The following is a 13,479-nucleotide window of genomic DNA, read 5'->3' as shown; positions in this document are numbered from 1 at the left end:
AATAGGCATTCGTAAGGGTGGAAATTAAACCTTCTCTCACGCAAATCGAAGTACGCGAGACGACGGATGGATGAACTCAGTGAGGTAACCCTTAGAAATGGATACGTTAAATACCTTACGATGCCTCTCTCCTCGGCAAAGCTGGGGGAAAAGGAAAGCATCCTGGACGGTATGTAGGGAGAAGTGACGTTGGAGTCTTTACTCCCCGAATTCGAAGCAGCCCCCCGCTTTCTGGACGCAGACCTGCGTGTTTGACTCCCGTGAGGATGCGCCATCTGCGCGCCAGGCAGCGTCCTTGGCTGGGGACCAGGGTCATCGCACATATTCAGAACGTATCAGGGGGATGTACCAGCGACGGTGACCGTGAAATGCTAGTGAGGTGTGTGGTAAGGGGGTGCACGAGGGGCTGCGGGGGCCCCAGGACAGCACGTGGTGACAGCAGGCTTGGGGGGACCTTGTGGAGGTGACGTGGAGTGGTCCCGCCAAGCCTGTTGGGGGTCAGCCAGCACCCCAGGGAGAGAGGGCTACTCAGACCTGAGGGCCTGCACGCAGGGCCTGTGTCTCCAGGGGAGGGACACGGGGAGAGGTGGGAAGTGCCCTTGGGGAGGAAAGGTGGGGACTGGGGAACGGGGTTAATTACCTCGCGGGCCATAAGAAGGCCACAGAACTGGTGCCAAGGCCCTTGCGGGAAGTCTGTCCCTTAGCCTGCCCCCAGGTCCTTGCAGTAACCCTGGCCCTGTCCTCGCTCAGGGCTGGCGCTCTGGCCTGGAAGGGTGTTCTTGCAGTGGCCGTGGTCTCTGTCTGGGGTCTGGGGACCCCGAGGTCGGAGCTGGGCCGTGGGTTCCCTTCCTCTGTCACTGCAGGAAGCCCAGGCACTGCCCCCTCCCTGGGCCGCACCCGCTCCCTTTCCTGCGGAGACCGCGCCCTCCAGGGAGGGCCCAGGTCTGTCACCAGCCAACCCGAGTCACTAGGGGGAGATGCTTTCCCTGTCCCTGGATTGTGCGCTTTCCTTCAGACGCAGCTGTTTGCTCCCTGAGCCCCTCTGTCCCAGGCTGGGCGCGGGCGCAGCCTCCTCTCCCCGGTGCCCCTTGCTGGCGTCCTGCCCCTCCAGGGCGTGGAGCGCAGACCGGCTCTGTGGGGCTGCTCCGTCTCTCCTCGGTGCTCGTCTGCTCGCCCCGCGCCCTTCTCCCTGTCCTTGACCATTCCGCCTCCTGGTTCAGGGAGAAGCAGCCGCGCTACGGCAGACGCACTCTGCTCAGAGTCTGTGCGAGGCGGCGAGGGCCGGGACCCGCTCTGACGGCCGCCGGCCTGCACCCCGCGTTCCGTATTCTAGGCTGCGTGTGAGAGCTGCGGGCGGAGTCACGCGGGCCCCGGACTTATCGGGGGTCAGTGCCCGAGGAGCACACACGTCTGGTCACTGTGCTGTACACCGAGACCCATATCGTACCGTGTGTCAACTGTAACTGAAAACAACAGGTTTTAAACATAAACGGGGAAAATAAGTAAATGAAAACCAACCTGGGCCCCAGCCGCAGCTCTGTAAGGACAAAGATCCGCTGCCCGTCGGCCGCACCTGCTCCCCGGTGTGACGCGGGGTCCTGGCGTTCGCGGAGCTGTCGCTGGGACCACGTCGGGTGACTGTTGGAAGGGGAGGGGCCGTTGCCCAGCCCAGGCTCTGTTCTGGAAGCTGCTTCAATGGCAGATCCTGACGCCGCTGCTTGATCTCCAGCTTTTGCTCCTTGTTCTTCTTTCTGCTTCTGAATTTTCATGACTTTGTTGTGACCCCTTCCCACCCCTCCCCCTTTTCACAAGGCACGTTGGAGGTGGCTGGTCTGAATACACTGGTGAAGTCACACCGACGGTCGACGTGACGCTGCCCCCTGTCCCCCCCGGGGACAGTTTTGACGGCGCCGCACATGGCTGCGGCTCACAGCGGCGCCTCTCTTCCCCTCCGCACAGGAAACGACCTGTTCCTTGTGGCGGTTCACGAGCTGGGACACGCGCTGGGGCTGGAGCACTCCAACGACCCCACGGCCATCATGGCGCCCTTCTACCAGTACATGGACACCGAGAGCTTCCGGCTGCCCAGTGACGACCTGCAGGGCATCCAGAAGATATACGGTAGGTGCCGCGTGTCCGCACGCAGAGAGGCCGCTGCGGCCGAGCGCATGGGGGGCGTCACCCGCCAGTGGGCAGCTGTCTTTACCCGTCAGGTTCGGTTGGCAGAAGTTCCAGATACATTGATACGCAGATTACGAGAAAGCCTTAAACACTGAAAAGATTTTCTTATTGAGTTTATTTGAAACCTGCAGTTATAGTAAATATCTGATGAACTTTAGTGTTTAAATTCAAGTAAAAAATACGAACTAAAGGACTGTAACCAGTGAAACACTGAGAAATATGAGTTTCATGTAAGATCCTGAGACTCTGGCACAAGTGGACAGACGGCCTCTCGGGTTATGGCAGTTGGCAGGAGATAGTCCCTGGACAGGCCACGTCTGCAGTTGTGTGACAGCGGTAACGAAATTGTCCCCAAAGTACGTAATTATTGACTGAGAGTAAAAGTTAACAAACGCCGAAGTTTACTAACGTGAGTCAAAATAAATTCCCAGTACAATAAAATCACTTTTATTTACGGGATTCAGCCAGTGCCTGCAAATTAAGATAAAAGGGAAGAGACTCTGCTGCACAGTGGCTGTTCCCCAGCTCCCCCAGCAGACCCTTCACCTCTGCAAAGACGTTTGTTTCATGCAGAATCGTTGCGTACTTGACTTTCATAATTTACACAGAGAGGACAGCTTTACTAAGTTCATGGAGTGAAGCTTCCGTTTCCAATACAAAGTGTGTGATCTGCATGTTTTATCCGATGTCCAGAAGTTGTCATTTACATTTCTGAATAGCAGAGTGCAAGTTCGCTGGCTCGTTTTGCATTCATCAGTTTTTAAGGTCAGTGTCTCAGTGCTGAGCATCCTCAGTGCATAAGGTCCACTTTGGGGCCGCTCTTTCTTTTAGGGATGCGGAGAAAATCGATGTTTGGGGCTCAGAGCGGAGTGGCCGGTGCCGTGTGCCCGCCACATGCCCAAGCGCCTGCTGGTGGAGACCACACCTGCGTGGTGGCTCCTCCCATGGCCCCGTCAACCAAGGCTCTAGACAGACGGTCTGAAAAAGAACACGCTTTCCGTGCCTCAGCATCAAGCGTGTTCTTTGGAAAAGTTTCTTTTGGAAAACGCAGCCCCTGAGGCGCGCACGCTGTCCGTGCCTGCTGCGTGTGAGCTGTGCTGCTCGTCGAACGCTGTTTAGAAGTAGTTTTTACATTAATGTTTTACTGGTGGTGTTTTAATCAATGGGTGTTTTAGATTCGGGATTCATACCAAACACTTGCCTAGCAGTTTGTCAAAACATTTCATTAGGAGAACATTGTGAAAGTCAAAGCTAGGAAAAGTTTACAAAATAGAATTGGAGACAGGCGGCAGAGTCAACTTTGATTCCTGAACGTGCACCTTTTAGGAGTTAGTGCTTAGAGTCGTCGTCTGCAGGGCGTAGGCTCCACCCTGGTGGCATGTGCGGGCTCCACGTTCGTTTCCATTCACTTATTGTTTATATGCCACCTACTTCCAAAAGAGGTTTGAAAGCAGCTTTCCCAGCGAGGTCTGTGGTGAAGCTAGAAAAATGTCATGAACAATTAACCCGAGAGCCCAGGCCTTGACCCAGATCCAGCACGGTGAGCGCCGTTTCTGCTAGACGTGGCCGCGGCTCGCTGGGCGACACGGCTTGTCATTCGGGAGATAGGCGACCTTAAAGACCTCTAGGCCCGGTAGCCCGTGACCCACGGACGACCACTGTGTCCTGCCCCAGCTTGGGGTGGCCAACGCTGTCCTCCTGTTTCCTGAAGGGCCGCCCGACAAGACTCCTCCGCCAACGCGAGCCCTGCCCACGGTGCCCCCGCAGCGCTCCGTGCCGCCGGCTGACCCACGCAAGAACGACAGGCCCCGGCCGCCGCGGCCGCCCACGGGCAGACCCGCCGCCCCCGGGGCCAAGCCCAGCATCTGCGACGGAGACTTCAACACTCTGGCGGTTCTGCGCAGGGAGATGTTCGTTTTCAAGGTAGGGGCCCGCACGTCCTGCTCCGGCCGCGGCTGAGGGCCTGGGGTCGTGGTGAGGACCGGTTCCCACTGGTCCGACGTGCCGGTGCCGGAAGGTCCTGTGTGGGGCACGTGCTTACGTCGGCAGAGGCCCAGGCGCCAGGACGGGCGGGGGAGAGCATGCTGCAGCTGGGGACAGCTGGGGACAGGCGAAGAGCATCGTCCAGATCGTGCGCGGGGGCCAGCGGGACGAGTCGCTTGCAACTCTCCTGCGTGTGTGTCGCCGGCTGGGGCCCTGCGACCCCGTGTGGCGCCGACCGCTTCGTGTGGGGTCTGTGGGTAGCCGCTGGAGCTCGAGTAGCTCTGTGGCACGGCGCTGTGGCTCACACACATGTTGTTCTCTCTAGTTGGGCATCCGCACCTAACTAATCCATCGTCTCTTCTAGAACGGTTATAAGCTAAAACTGATTTCACAGTTCGTAACCTTAACGTTGCTGGCTTCCATAACAGGACACTAACCAGCAGTGGGTCAAAGCCGGTTCGTCATCTCGAGAAGTGCAGAGAGTGTAGTACTGAAAGGCAGTTTCTCCCTCACAATTTGTAAACCAATCTTAACCATGGTGGCATTAGACTATTAAAAGTCACATTTTCACCAGTACCATCTATTTAAAGATAAAATTACATGCTCTCTCTTTTGGCGGACACCGATCAATAAATGATGAAATATTGTCCTACTTATACAGAACTTTCTGCCGACCAGAGGCTATACTTTAAAAATATAGATTTCGTGTAATTTCTAGTAGGCAAAGTGCTCTACGTCCCTTATTGGATAATAAGGTCTGGATTTGATATAATATGCACAAGAGCATCATGCTCTCCAGGAAAAATCCATCCTTCTGCTAAATCCCTTGAATGGATTTTTGAATTCTCTACATGCCCTGCAACGCCGATTAGATACGTCCCGTTCAATTTAAGCAGATTAATCAACATGCAAGGAGTGAAATTAAACAGTTTATGAGGTTTTTAGTCATTCTACGAGTCACCAAATGACAAGTGGAGGGTTTTATTTTCGGTGTTTTGGTTGAATTTTAAGTCCCAGCTTTATCCCTTGAAATCCTGGTGATGTCACCGAGGTGGCCCCCGTGTCTGAGAACGCGGTGGGCGTTGACTCCGGGCGATTCTTGTCGTCCTTCTGTCTGTCCGACAAGCGTCCCAGAGGACACGCACATCTTCACCCCTCGGGGCCGTTTTGCCGGCCTTTCTGCTCTGCACTGACTGGCAGACGGGCCCTGGGGTTGGGACGGGGACACGGCACGCGGATGGCCTCTCCTGAGGGCGCGGCAGCCACGGTTGTCAGCGTCGGGCACTTTAATCTCCCGTAACCGCTCACGTTTAAGCAGAGCTCGCTGCAGAGTGCGAGGTGTCAGGCGGTCCCACTCGTCCTTCCCCACTTACGTAGGTGAGTGTGTCACCTGACCTCACGGTTTCACGCGAGCAGTCGGGATGTGCGGAGCAGGCCGCGAGGCCCCAAGGCGGTGTGGACCCTGTCCTTACGCCACGCGGACCTGGGAGTGAAGGCAGCCGGGGCCAAAGCCCCTGATGACCAGGCGCGCTCGGCACCGCTGACTCAGAGGGGGCCACTGAAGGCCAGTCGCGGGCCGAGAAGGGTGACAAGAACAAGGCCCGCGGAGGGATCGGCCAGTGCCAGCAAGAGGAGGTGCCCGTGTCCACTGGGGGGTGAGGTGCCACCTGGCTCAGAGACTCGAGAGGCTGGGTCAAGGCCACAGGAGCGTGGTCGAATGACACCCACCGTTAACCGCCCTGGGAACCGGGAGGGGCACTTGCACCTGCCAGTGTGCTGGGCGCTTCGCCCCATGACCTCTGGGCCTTGCGGAGATCCTGCAGGACGGACAGTGGTCCCTGTGTCACACACGAGAAAACTGGGAATCGGAGAAGCTCAGTGGTGGGTCTGAGGGCGAGGTTCGTCGTAGCCGTCAGTGGTTGAGCACAGACAGGTCTGCTGGACCCCATGTCTGTGTTCCTCACGGAAATGCCGCCGCTGGGGACAGGTAGGGGCATTCCCACAGACAGCCGAGCCTGAGACACTATTTTAGATATTTGAGAGGTGACGCTGCTGTGAGATGCTGCTTCCGGCACTGGTTAGGGCAGCGGACAGGCAGACCGGCCTTCTAGGTGCCCGTGTTGTGGTCTCCATGGGGACGGCGGCTGAAGTGTCACACGCAGGGACCGCACGTCCACAGGGGACAGGACTGGGCACAGGTCAGGGGACGGCCTCTGCGTGACTGAGGCCCCTGTTCTGTTTTTCTCTGTCCTCAACTGCTGGTCGCCCACCTGTCCGCTCCCCCTCCCGGTGCAGACGCCTGCCCTCTGACCCGCGTCCCCACCGCGTGGCCCGCTGGCCGCCCGCTCGCCCTCTGCTTCCAGTGTGCCCGTCCTGGCCGTCGCTTCACAGACGCGTTAGGCTCACCCACTGCGACGTCTCTCTCGCTAACTTGACTTCCTGCTTTTCTTCGTCGGGACTTGGCGCACGGGCCGGCGATGTCGCAGGCCCCTCGGCCCCGCCCAGCTCTGCGGTCTCCGTGCGCTGCCCCCGCCTGGGCTTCTGGGCTCCTCACAGCCCCCCTCCCCTTGTCTCCGGCCGTTCAGCCCAAGGGTTGGTCTGTTTATTCTCTGCACCGAGCTGGCGTGGTCCCAATTTCCATCCTCTCGCGATGTCCCTGGACCGGAGCGTGAACTCCTCGGAGCAGGGCTGGTTCGCCTGGGCCCTGGGCGCGCCCGCTGGTGACCCGGGGCTCCACGTTACGGTATCCAGTTAAACCGCGGGCAGCCTCGGCCTCTGCCACGGCGGCCGGCCGCTGCGACACTGTGGCCGTGTTCGCGCTGCCAGTGTGCTTTCGTTGCCCGGAGATTCCCGTGAGTGTGATTTACTTACAGTCTGCGTGTGTGGTTTTTAAGTGAAGACGACGACCTCGATCTGAGCGACAGCGCACGTCGTCGGGCAGCGTCGTCCCAGCACGGAGGGACCTGGCTGCGCCGCAGGCCTCTCAGCCTGGCGCCTTGGGCAGCGAGCTTCCTCCCGGGGTCTCAGTTCCCCTCGGCTTTCCCGGGGCTCATTCGTGTGGACCTTTTGGCAGAGATGCGGTGAGCTCACCCGGATCCGCGGTTCTCTGCGGGAACAGAAACGATGATGTGTTATGACATGTCGTAGCACGTCACCTGTGTCACGTGTAAACGATACTCCTTGCTTGCTCGTGAGGAGGTCCAGCCTTCGACGCAGCTTCGTCAGCTTTGCGAGATGCCAGCCACCTGCAGCAAGGCACGAAAATCAAAACCGAGTGCCCAGGAGCCGAGGAGCACGGCGCGTGACACCAGAAGCCTTGTCCTTCCTGCGGAGGAGGCGGAGTTCAGGGCAGTCCCTGAAGAGTGTGCACTGTGTGTGTCACAGGCAACTGCTGCTGTGGCTGAGCTGCCGAGAGTGACATCTGGTTGTTCCAGTGAAGGCTCGCAGAGCCCCTGAGGACGACAAGATAAAACCACCGAACGTTCAGTGATTCTGCAGGGTGAAGAAAAGCAGAGCAGAGCGGGCCGGGCTCGCGTGGAATGTTCCAGAGCTTCACTGCATATACACAGTGCTTCGCTGCACGTTAACGGCTGCGGCCGTGACTGTGATTCCCAAAGGCGAGGACAGGACCATGAAAACTGCGCCCCACATCCGCAGTTCTCGTAGTGCAAGGGGACGGAACGGCTCCCGCCGGCCCCCGGCTCGCCTCTGCCATCGTCGGGCCGCCGCGTGCGCCCCGCTCACCACGCGTCGCAAGTGCAGGCCGTGACCCCGTTTCCCCTGCAGGAAGGTGATTTCGTGTCATAAGATGAGAGATTTTGTGAGACAGAGAGAGCGAGGGATTGATGGGTTCAAGGAGAGGGAGAGAGAGGGACAGAGCGAGACCGATTCGGGGGGACAGGGAAGAACGCGATGCTCACTGGAAGGGGTGGTTCGGGGCGAGGGCGGCTGCCCTCAGCTGCACCCCGCGACCGCTTTGTGGGTGGCGTCTTCGCCCGTGACCGAGAGTGAGCTGCTCGCCTCTTGGGCGGTGTGCCCCTCTGGGTGTCGCCGCGGGTGTCTCTCAGGCTACGCCGAGTGTCTCCCTGCGCACGAGACCTGCTCCTTTTATTCATTTCATTTTATTTTAAAAATTTCCTTCCCCCGCATAGTCCTCTGCTTCAACTCCACCGCCTACCGAAGTAACAGAAACAGCCGTGGGGTCCAGGTTCCCACACGCCGAGCGGTCTGGGTAGGGGAGCCCCGATGTGAAATCACCGGGGGCGATGTCTTGGTCACTTGGAAAGGTCCGATGCAGACCCCAGACCCGCAGGCTTGGGAGTGGGCGGGGGGCCTGTCCACGTCCCCCTGGGCCTCTCCGCCCAGGGGCCCCGTCCTGAGCACTTAGGCCCGAGGGGCTGAGCTCCCCACGCAGGTGCGCTCGCCCCTCTCTCCCGTGTCACTCCCCTTTCATCCAGCACGTCGCTTCTGAGGGGCGGCCACAGCCGTGGTCCCTACCTGCAGAATAGTCAGAATCTAGCCACGTGTCACCCCTCCCACGGCTGCAGTCCTGCCAGGGGCACCGGCCACCCGCCTTCCCGTCCCGAGTCCTCCTCCCTGGCCTTCCTGCGAGCCCCCTGCCCCAGCCCTCCAGCCTCCTGTTCGCCCTGTGTGTGGGGCGGGCCGTGAAACGCACATCACGTCTGCTTTGCCAAGGAGGATTTGCTCCCAGCTCCCAAACAACGGTGCCACTCGGTCCCGGCGTGGTCGTGCGTCCTCGTGTGCATGGGTGCACGGCGAGGCTTCCGCACTCACGTCAGATCCTGCTGGTCCAGGCCCCAGACAAGGGGCGACCACCCCTCTGGTCCCTGCCGAGCCCCGCAGTGCCCTGCACACAGCAGGCAATAAGCAGCTGGCTGCCTCTGAGCTCAGTTCCCTCATCTGTGAGGTGGCTAAGAAGTCCGGTCAGGATGGAGTGAGCTCAGGAAGTCGGGGCAAGACAGGCTGGCATCTGAATTACTCACCGCAGCCCTTAACTGGGATCTGCTTGCTGTTTGAAATTATTTGTAGAAATAACTTTTAGCTGCATGAAGGTCACAGAAAAGGGCTCCGGTTCTTATCGTGTAAGGCAAAGGAATGGAATGGTTTGTTGTTATCGTGATATCATTTTACTCAATGAAATGATTAAAAACATTCTGTTGGCAGAGAATCCAAGAAAATGCACTCGGAGAAAGTGCGCAGCATAGGGCACCTAAAATCGCCCTGGGTCGCACTTGATTCTGTCCACCGGGAGCACCGCCTGGCGCCACTGGGTACGTCACCGTTGGCGAGGCCCGCCTCGGAGCAGGGGTCGGTTACACATCCCTCGCCCAGCGGGACAGAATCGTAGTCTTCCAAATACCTTAGGTAAACATTCAAGGAAGCAGCCGGAATCTTGCACAATACTGCATTTTCGTGGCAGTTTGTTAATTTTCAATATATTTGTATTCGATGATGGTTTAAGATTTACTCCGCGAAACCTTCAGATTCTTTCGTTGACACGTCCTGGCGTGTGTGAGCGTCCCGTAGATGGGTCCCGGCCCCCGCTCTCGTCACCGGAACCTGGGGTGACTTTAAACATGTTAAGTATTGTTTCTATACTAGGTTTGGATTCAGTAAAGCTATTTTTATTAATAATATAAAACAAAACATTTAACATATGCTTACGGTGTGTATTTTGGAGACTAAAAATGTTCTATGTACGTTTTATTTGATATAAATTAATAATGTGAATAGGGAAATTCTATGTAGTCAGGCAAAACGCTTTCTGAATGTATATTAATTGCAAATTAACTTGAAAAACCCTTTACTCCATAGCAATGTTAATCTTCCTGTTCTAGAATTATTAATGACCTAAATCTTTTTAGTGTCAAAATATACTTTTCCTTGTTCCACGTCTGTCGTACAGTATATCGTCACGTTGGGACTTTTACATAGATAGTGCTCGTAGATGCAATTCATGCTTTGGAGCACTTTACCTTAATGCAGGATTGAGAAGCAGAGTTTAGTTCAAGATTTATATTGCACATAAAAAGCTATTTATTTCGGAACTTTTGAAAACAGCACATTTCTAACTTTTTCTTTCATGTCTGGCATTGGCAATGGTGCCGCTTTAACCTCTTCTGTGTCTGCAAAGCACGGATGGGATTTACCGTTCCCTTTACTAAACTTCCACTTGAGCGTTGTGATCATCACTGCGAAGTTCTTAAACGTTCAGCCAGCTCTTCCAGATTTCTTAGAAGCACCAATTGATTGTATCTGTTGCAACAAATACACGTATATACATTTAAAACAAAGTAGAGGTCACTCACTATTATTTGCAAATTACGTGATAATCTACCTGAAAAATTCCATGATAATGAACAGAAAAAATTAAAACTATTAACATTATTAAAATATATGTCATGAGCCATAGTAAAAATATTGAAATAGAGCTTTTCTAATAAGCACTAGTACTATATCATTAAAAAATAGTTTTCTTGACATAAAAAAGTAACTTGTAGGATTAAACTTAACTAGCAATAGCCGGTCCACAGGCTGCATTCAATAAAGGACTTATTAAATGGGCACTGTTTTTACTTCTGACTCTGTCTTCTGTGCATTTGACTTCCATTTGGGTGGTTCTTGAGGATTTTGTTTATTCTTCTATGTGTGCTTCTATGCTGCTTTAAAGTTTCAGAGCATTATATGTTTTGCGCTTACATGATTCTTTTAAAGAAACTATAGATAGAATCAATAGCAAATGAGTAAGACTGAAAGAATGTTTAGGGTTTAAACTACAGCCTTATTATGTCTCATAACAAAAAGGAAATATGCAGTTTCCAAAATAATAACCCATGTGTGGTTATTCATCTGGAAAATAATGAAGTAAATCTAAAATGAACATTTTAGCTTTCATTGCAGCTTTCTTGCCAGTGGGGAAAAATTTTGCAAACAACCAAATTATCCAGTAATACGGTAGCGGTGTAGGAAATAGTAGTGCATCAACTCAATGGAATATGATGCAATCTTTTGAAAGTTTAATTTTGGAGACTGTATGAAACGAGACATGATTATCATGTGTACACAAATAAAACAGTAAAATATAAAATATTATGTATGATGATGTTGACAGGGCATAGAAATTCTAGAAAAATGACGTCAGACAGATTGTAGAGTGACGGAATTGTGAGTGGATTCCTAAAGTGTGCACTGTTGTGATGATGTGTGTGTGGTTAATAGCCCAAAACATAGCGGCATTAAGAAAGCTTGTTCGCCGTGCGAGTTGTAACGGTTACGTGATGATGAAGGCACATCATGGTGGACAGGAGCCGTAACTGTTCGCTGGGGCTCTCTCTCAGCCCGTGACTGGGAACAGTCAGGTTCAGAGTTACGGTGGCCAGTCTCGGTGACATGAGATAACCAGGCTGGCAGGGTTGTCCAGTGCTTGACGGTCTGTGCCCACTGCACGTGAATCTCGAGTAGAAATGGCCTCTCGTGGATCAAGTTAATACCTGTTTATCTACAACTGTGCCATTTCGTAGGCACCATGGTAAGAATTTATTCCAGTCACTAGAGCAGCGGTCCCCACCCTTTCTGCGGCAGGGACCGGTGCTCCTGTGAGACTCTAGCGTCTGAGGATCTGAGGCGGAGCTGAGGTGGTGACGCTGGCCTGGGGAGCGGCCGTGAATGCACATGAAGCTCCGCTCGCTCGCCCGCCGGTCACCTCCTGCTGTGCGGCCCGGGTCCTGACAGGCCGTGGACCAGTACTGGTCCGTGACCTGGGGGTTGGGGACCCTGTGCTATAAGAATACTTCAAAATTGTGCAAAGTGACAAGATGCTTGGCAATTAACCCATAAATGCTGTTGATTGATGTAGCATCAGGGTCGTCATATAGCAAAGGTCATCAGCTCGGTCAACACTGGTCGGCTGTGAGCTGCGTGAGGCACTTAGCACAGAGGTGGCACAAGCCAGAGCTCGTCACCGTCACCGCAGCCACTGCAGTTCTCGCCGTGATCCTCGGTGGCACCGCTGTCACCGCTGCTGCCGTTAGTGCCTAGTGCGGTGCAAGGCGCCGTGGTCGACCTTGAAGGGTCTCAGAGGAGCCTGTGAGACCTTCCCTGCGCCTAAGACGCTGACCACTGTGCTCTGTCATCCATTCCCTCTCGTTCCTTAACTCAGTCACTTTCGACGGTCTGCTGAATAACTGACACGTTGACGGCTGGACACCGTCCCCTCCCCAGGGGGTACACAGAGCAGTGAGGCACCTGGAGCCACACGCTGGGAGCGACTCCTGTGGAGGACCCCTTACCCACACCCCAAACAGAGTTAGCCAGCGTGGGGGTGACAGGATGGTGCCGGAGAGCCGTCGAGGCGAGAGGTCGAGAAACGAGGCCGGAGAGACACGGGCGGGACCGCGCGGCCGAGGGCACACGTGGAGGGCCGGAGGCTTCGCTGCTGGCAGAACTGACCGGGGCTGGGCGGGACAGGATGAGGGGACAGAGCTCAGGAGAAACACTGTGAGTGCCAGCTCCCGACGTCGGAGACTCAGGCGGGCTTGGGGACGCGGGCGGAGTGACGGGCTGAGGATCGGGACATGCGAGCAGCTCTCAGAACTCGGCCTTCGGCAGATGGCGGGACCCTGACCACAGGGACAAATGTGAGTCTTCCCCGTGGATGCCGAGGGCACTGCGGCCGTGAGGGAACTGGGAAGCCGGGCACAGGCCAAAGTCCCACCCGGAGCTGGTGAGACCTGGCAGAACGCCACCCACTGCACGGGCGGGGCACCCTGAGCTCCACTCGGAAGGGGCATGCCTTCTTAGCCCCGCGGGGGGGCGGGTGGCGTCCTGACGGAGTGTCACAGTCACAGTGGCAGCTGCTCACCCCCGCGCCCCCCGCCCCCGCTCGCATGTCCCCTGGGACTGCGGTGGAGTAAAGCCGTGAACTTGTTAAAATGTGTGACTTGTGTGTATCCACCTTGCTTCCCTACTGATCCCACAAACAAAGGTCAAAGAGAGGGTCAGACGCAAGTCACGGCTGGAACTCTGACCTGGTGCGTGGAGGTTGGATGCTGTGAACTGCTGCCTCGTCAGCGGCTGTGGATACAGATCATCACGGATCTGCCCCCAATTCAGCATTTCTAAGAAAAATCCAACGTTGAAATAACATAGGGAGATTTATTGGCCATAATTATGGTGATTAAGATAAAGAATTTATTACAAGAGTCCACTTATTTATTATTCCTACAATGAGAGCCAAATAACGGTCATATAATTCTTTCAACGTGTAATTTCGCAAGTTCGGTTGAGATTTCATCT

At 55.2% G+C, this 13,479-nt stretch overlaps 1 protein-coding gene across 1 annotated transcript in view; it reads left to right on the top strand.

The window, feature by feature from the left end:
* Positions 1-13,479, top strand: part of MMP16 (matrix metallopeptidase 16) — a 155,535-nt gene that overhangs the window by 115,526 nt on the left and 26,530 nt on the right. The window contains exons 5-6 of the mRNA XM_039841982.1: positions 1,960-2,121; positions 3,893-4,104. Of these exons, the coding sequence (XP_039697916.1) occupies positions 1,960-2,121; positions 3,893-4,104 (374 nt within the window). The remainder of the gene's footprint in view (positions 1-1,959; positions 2,122-3,892; positions 4,105-13,479) is intronic.

Source organism: Pteropus medius, unplaced genomic scaffold (assembly GCF_902729225.1).
Source record: "Pteropus medius unplaced genomic scaffold, Ma_sr-lr_union100, whole genome shotgun sequence".
NCBI classification, from domain to species: Eukaryota; Metazoa; Chordata; class Mammalia; order Chiroptera; family Pteropodidae; genus Pteropus; species Pteropus medius.
The sequence above is the reverse complement of the archived record's forward strand: the minus strand, read 5'-3'. Positions and strand labels throughout refer to the sequence as shown.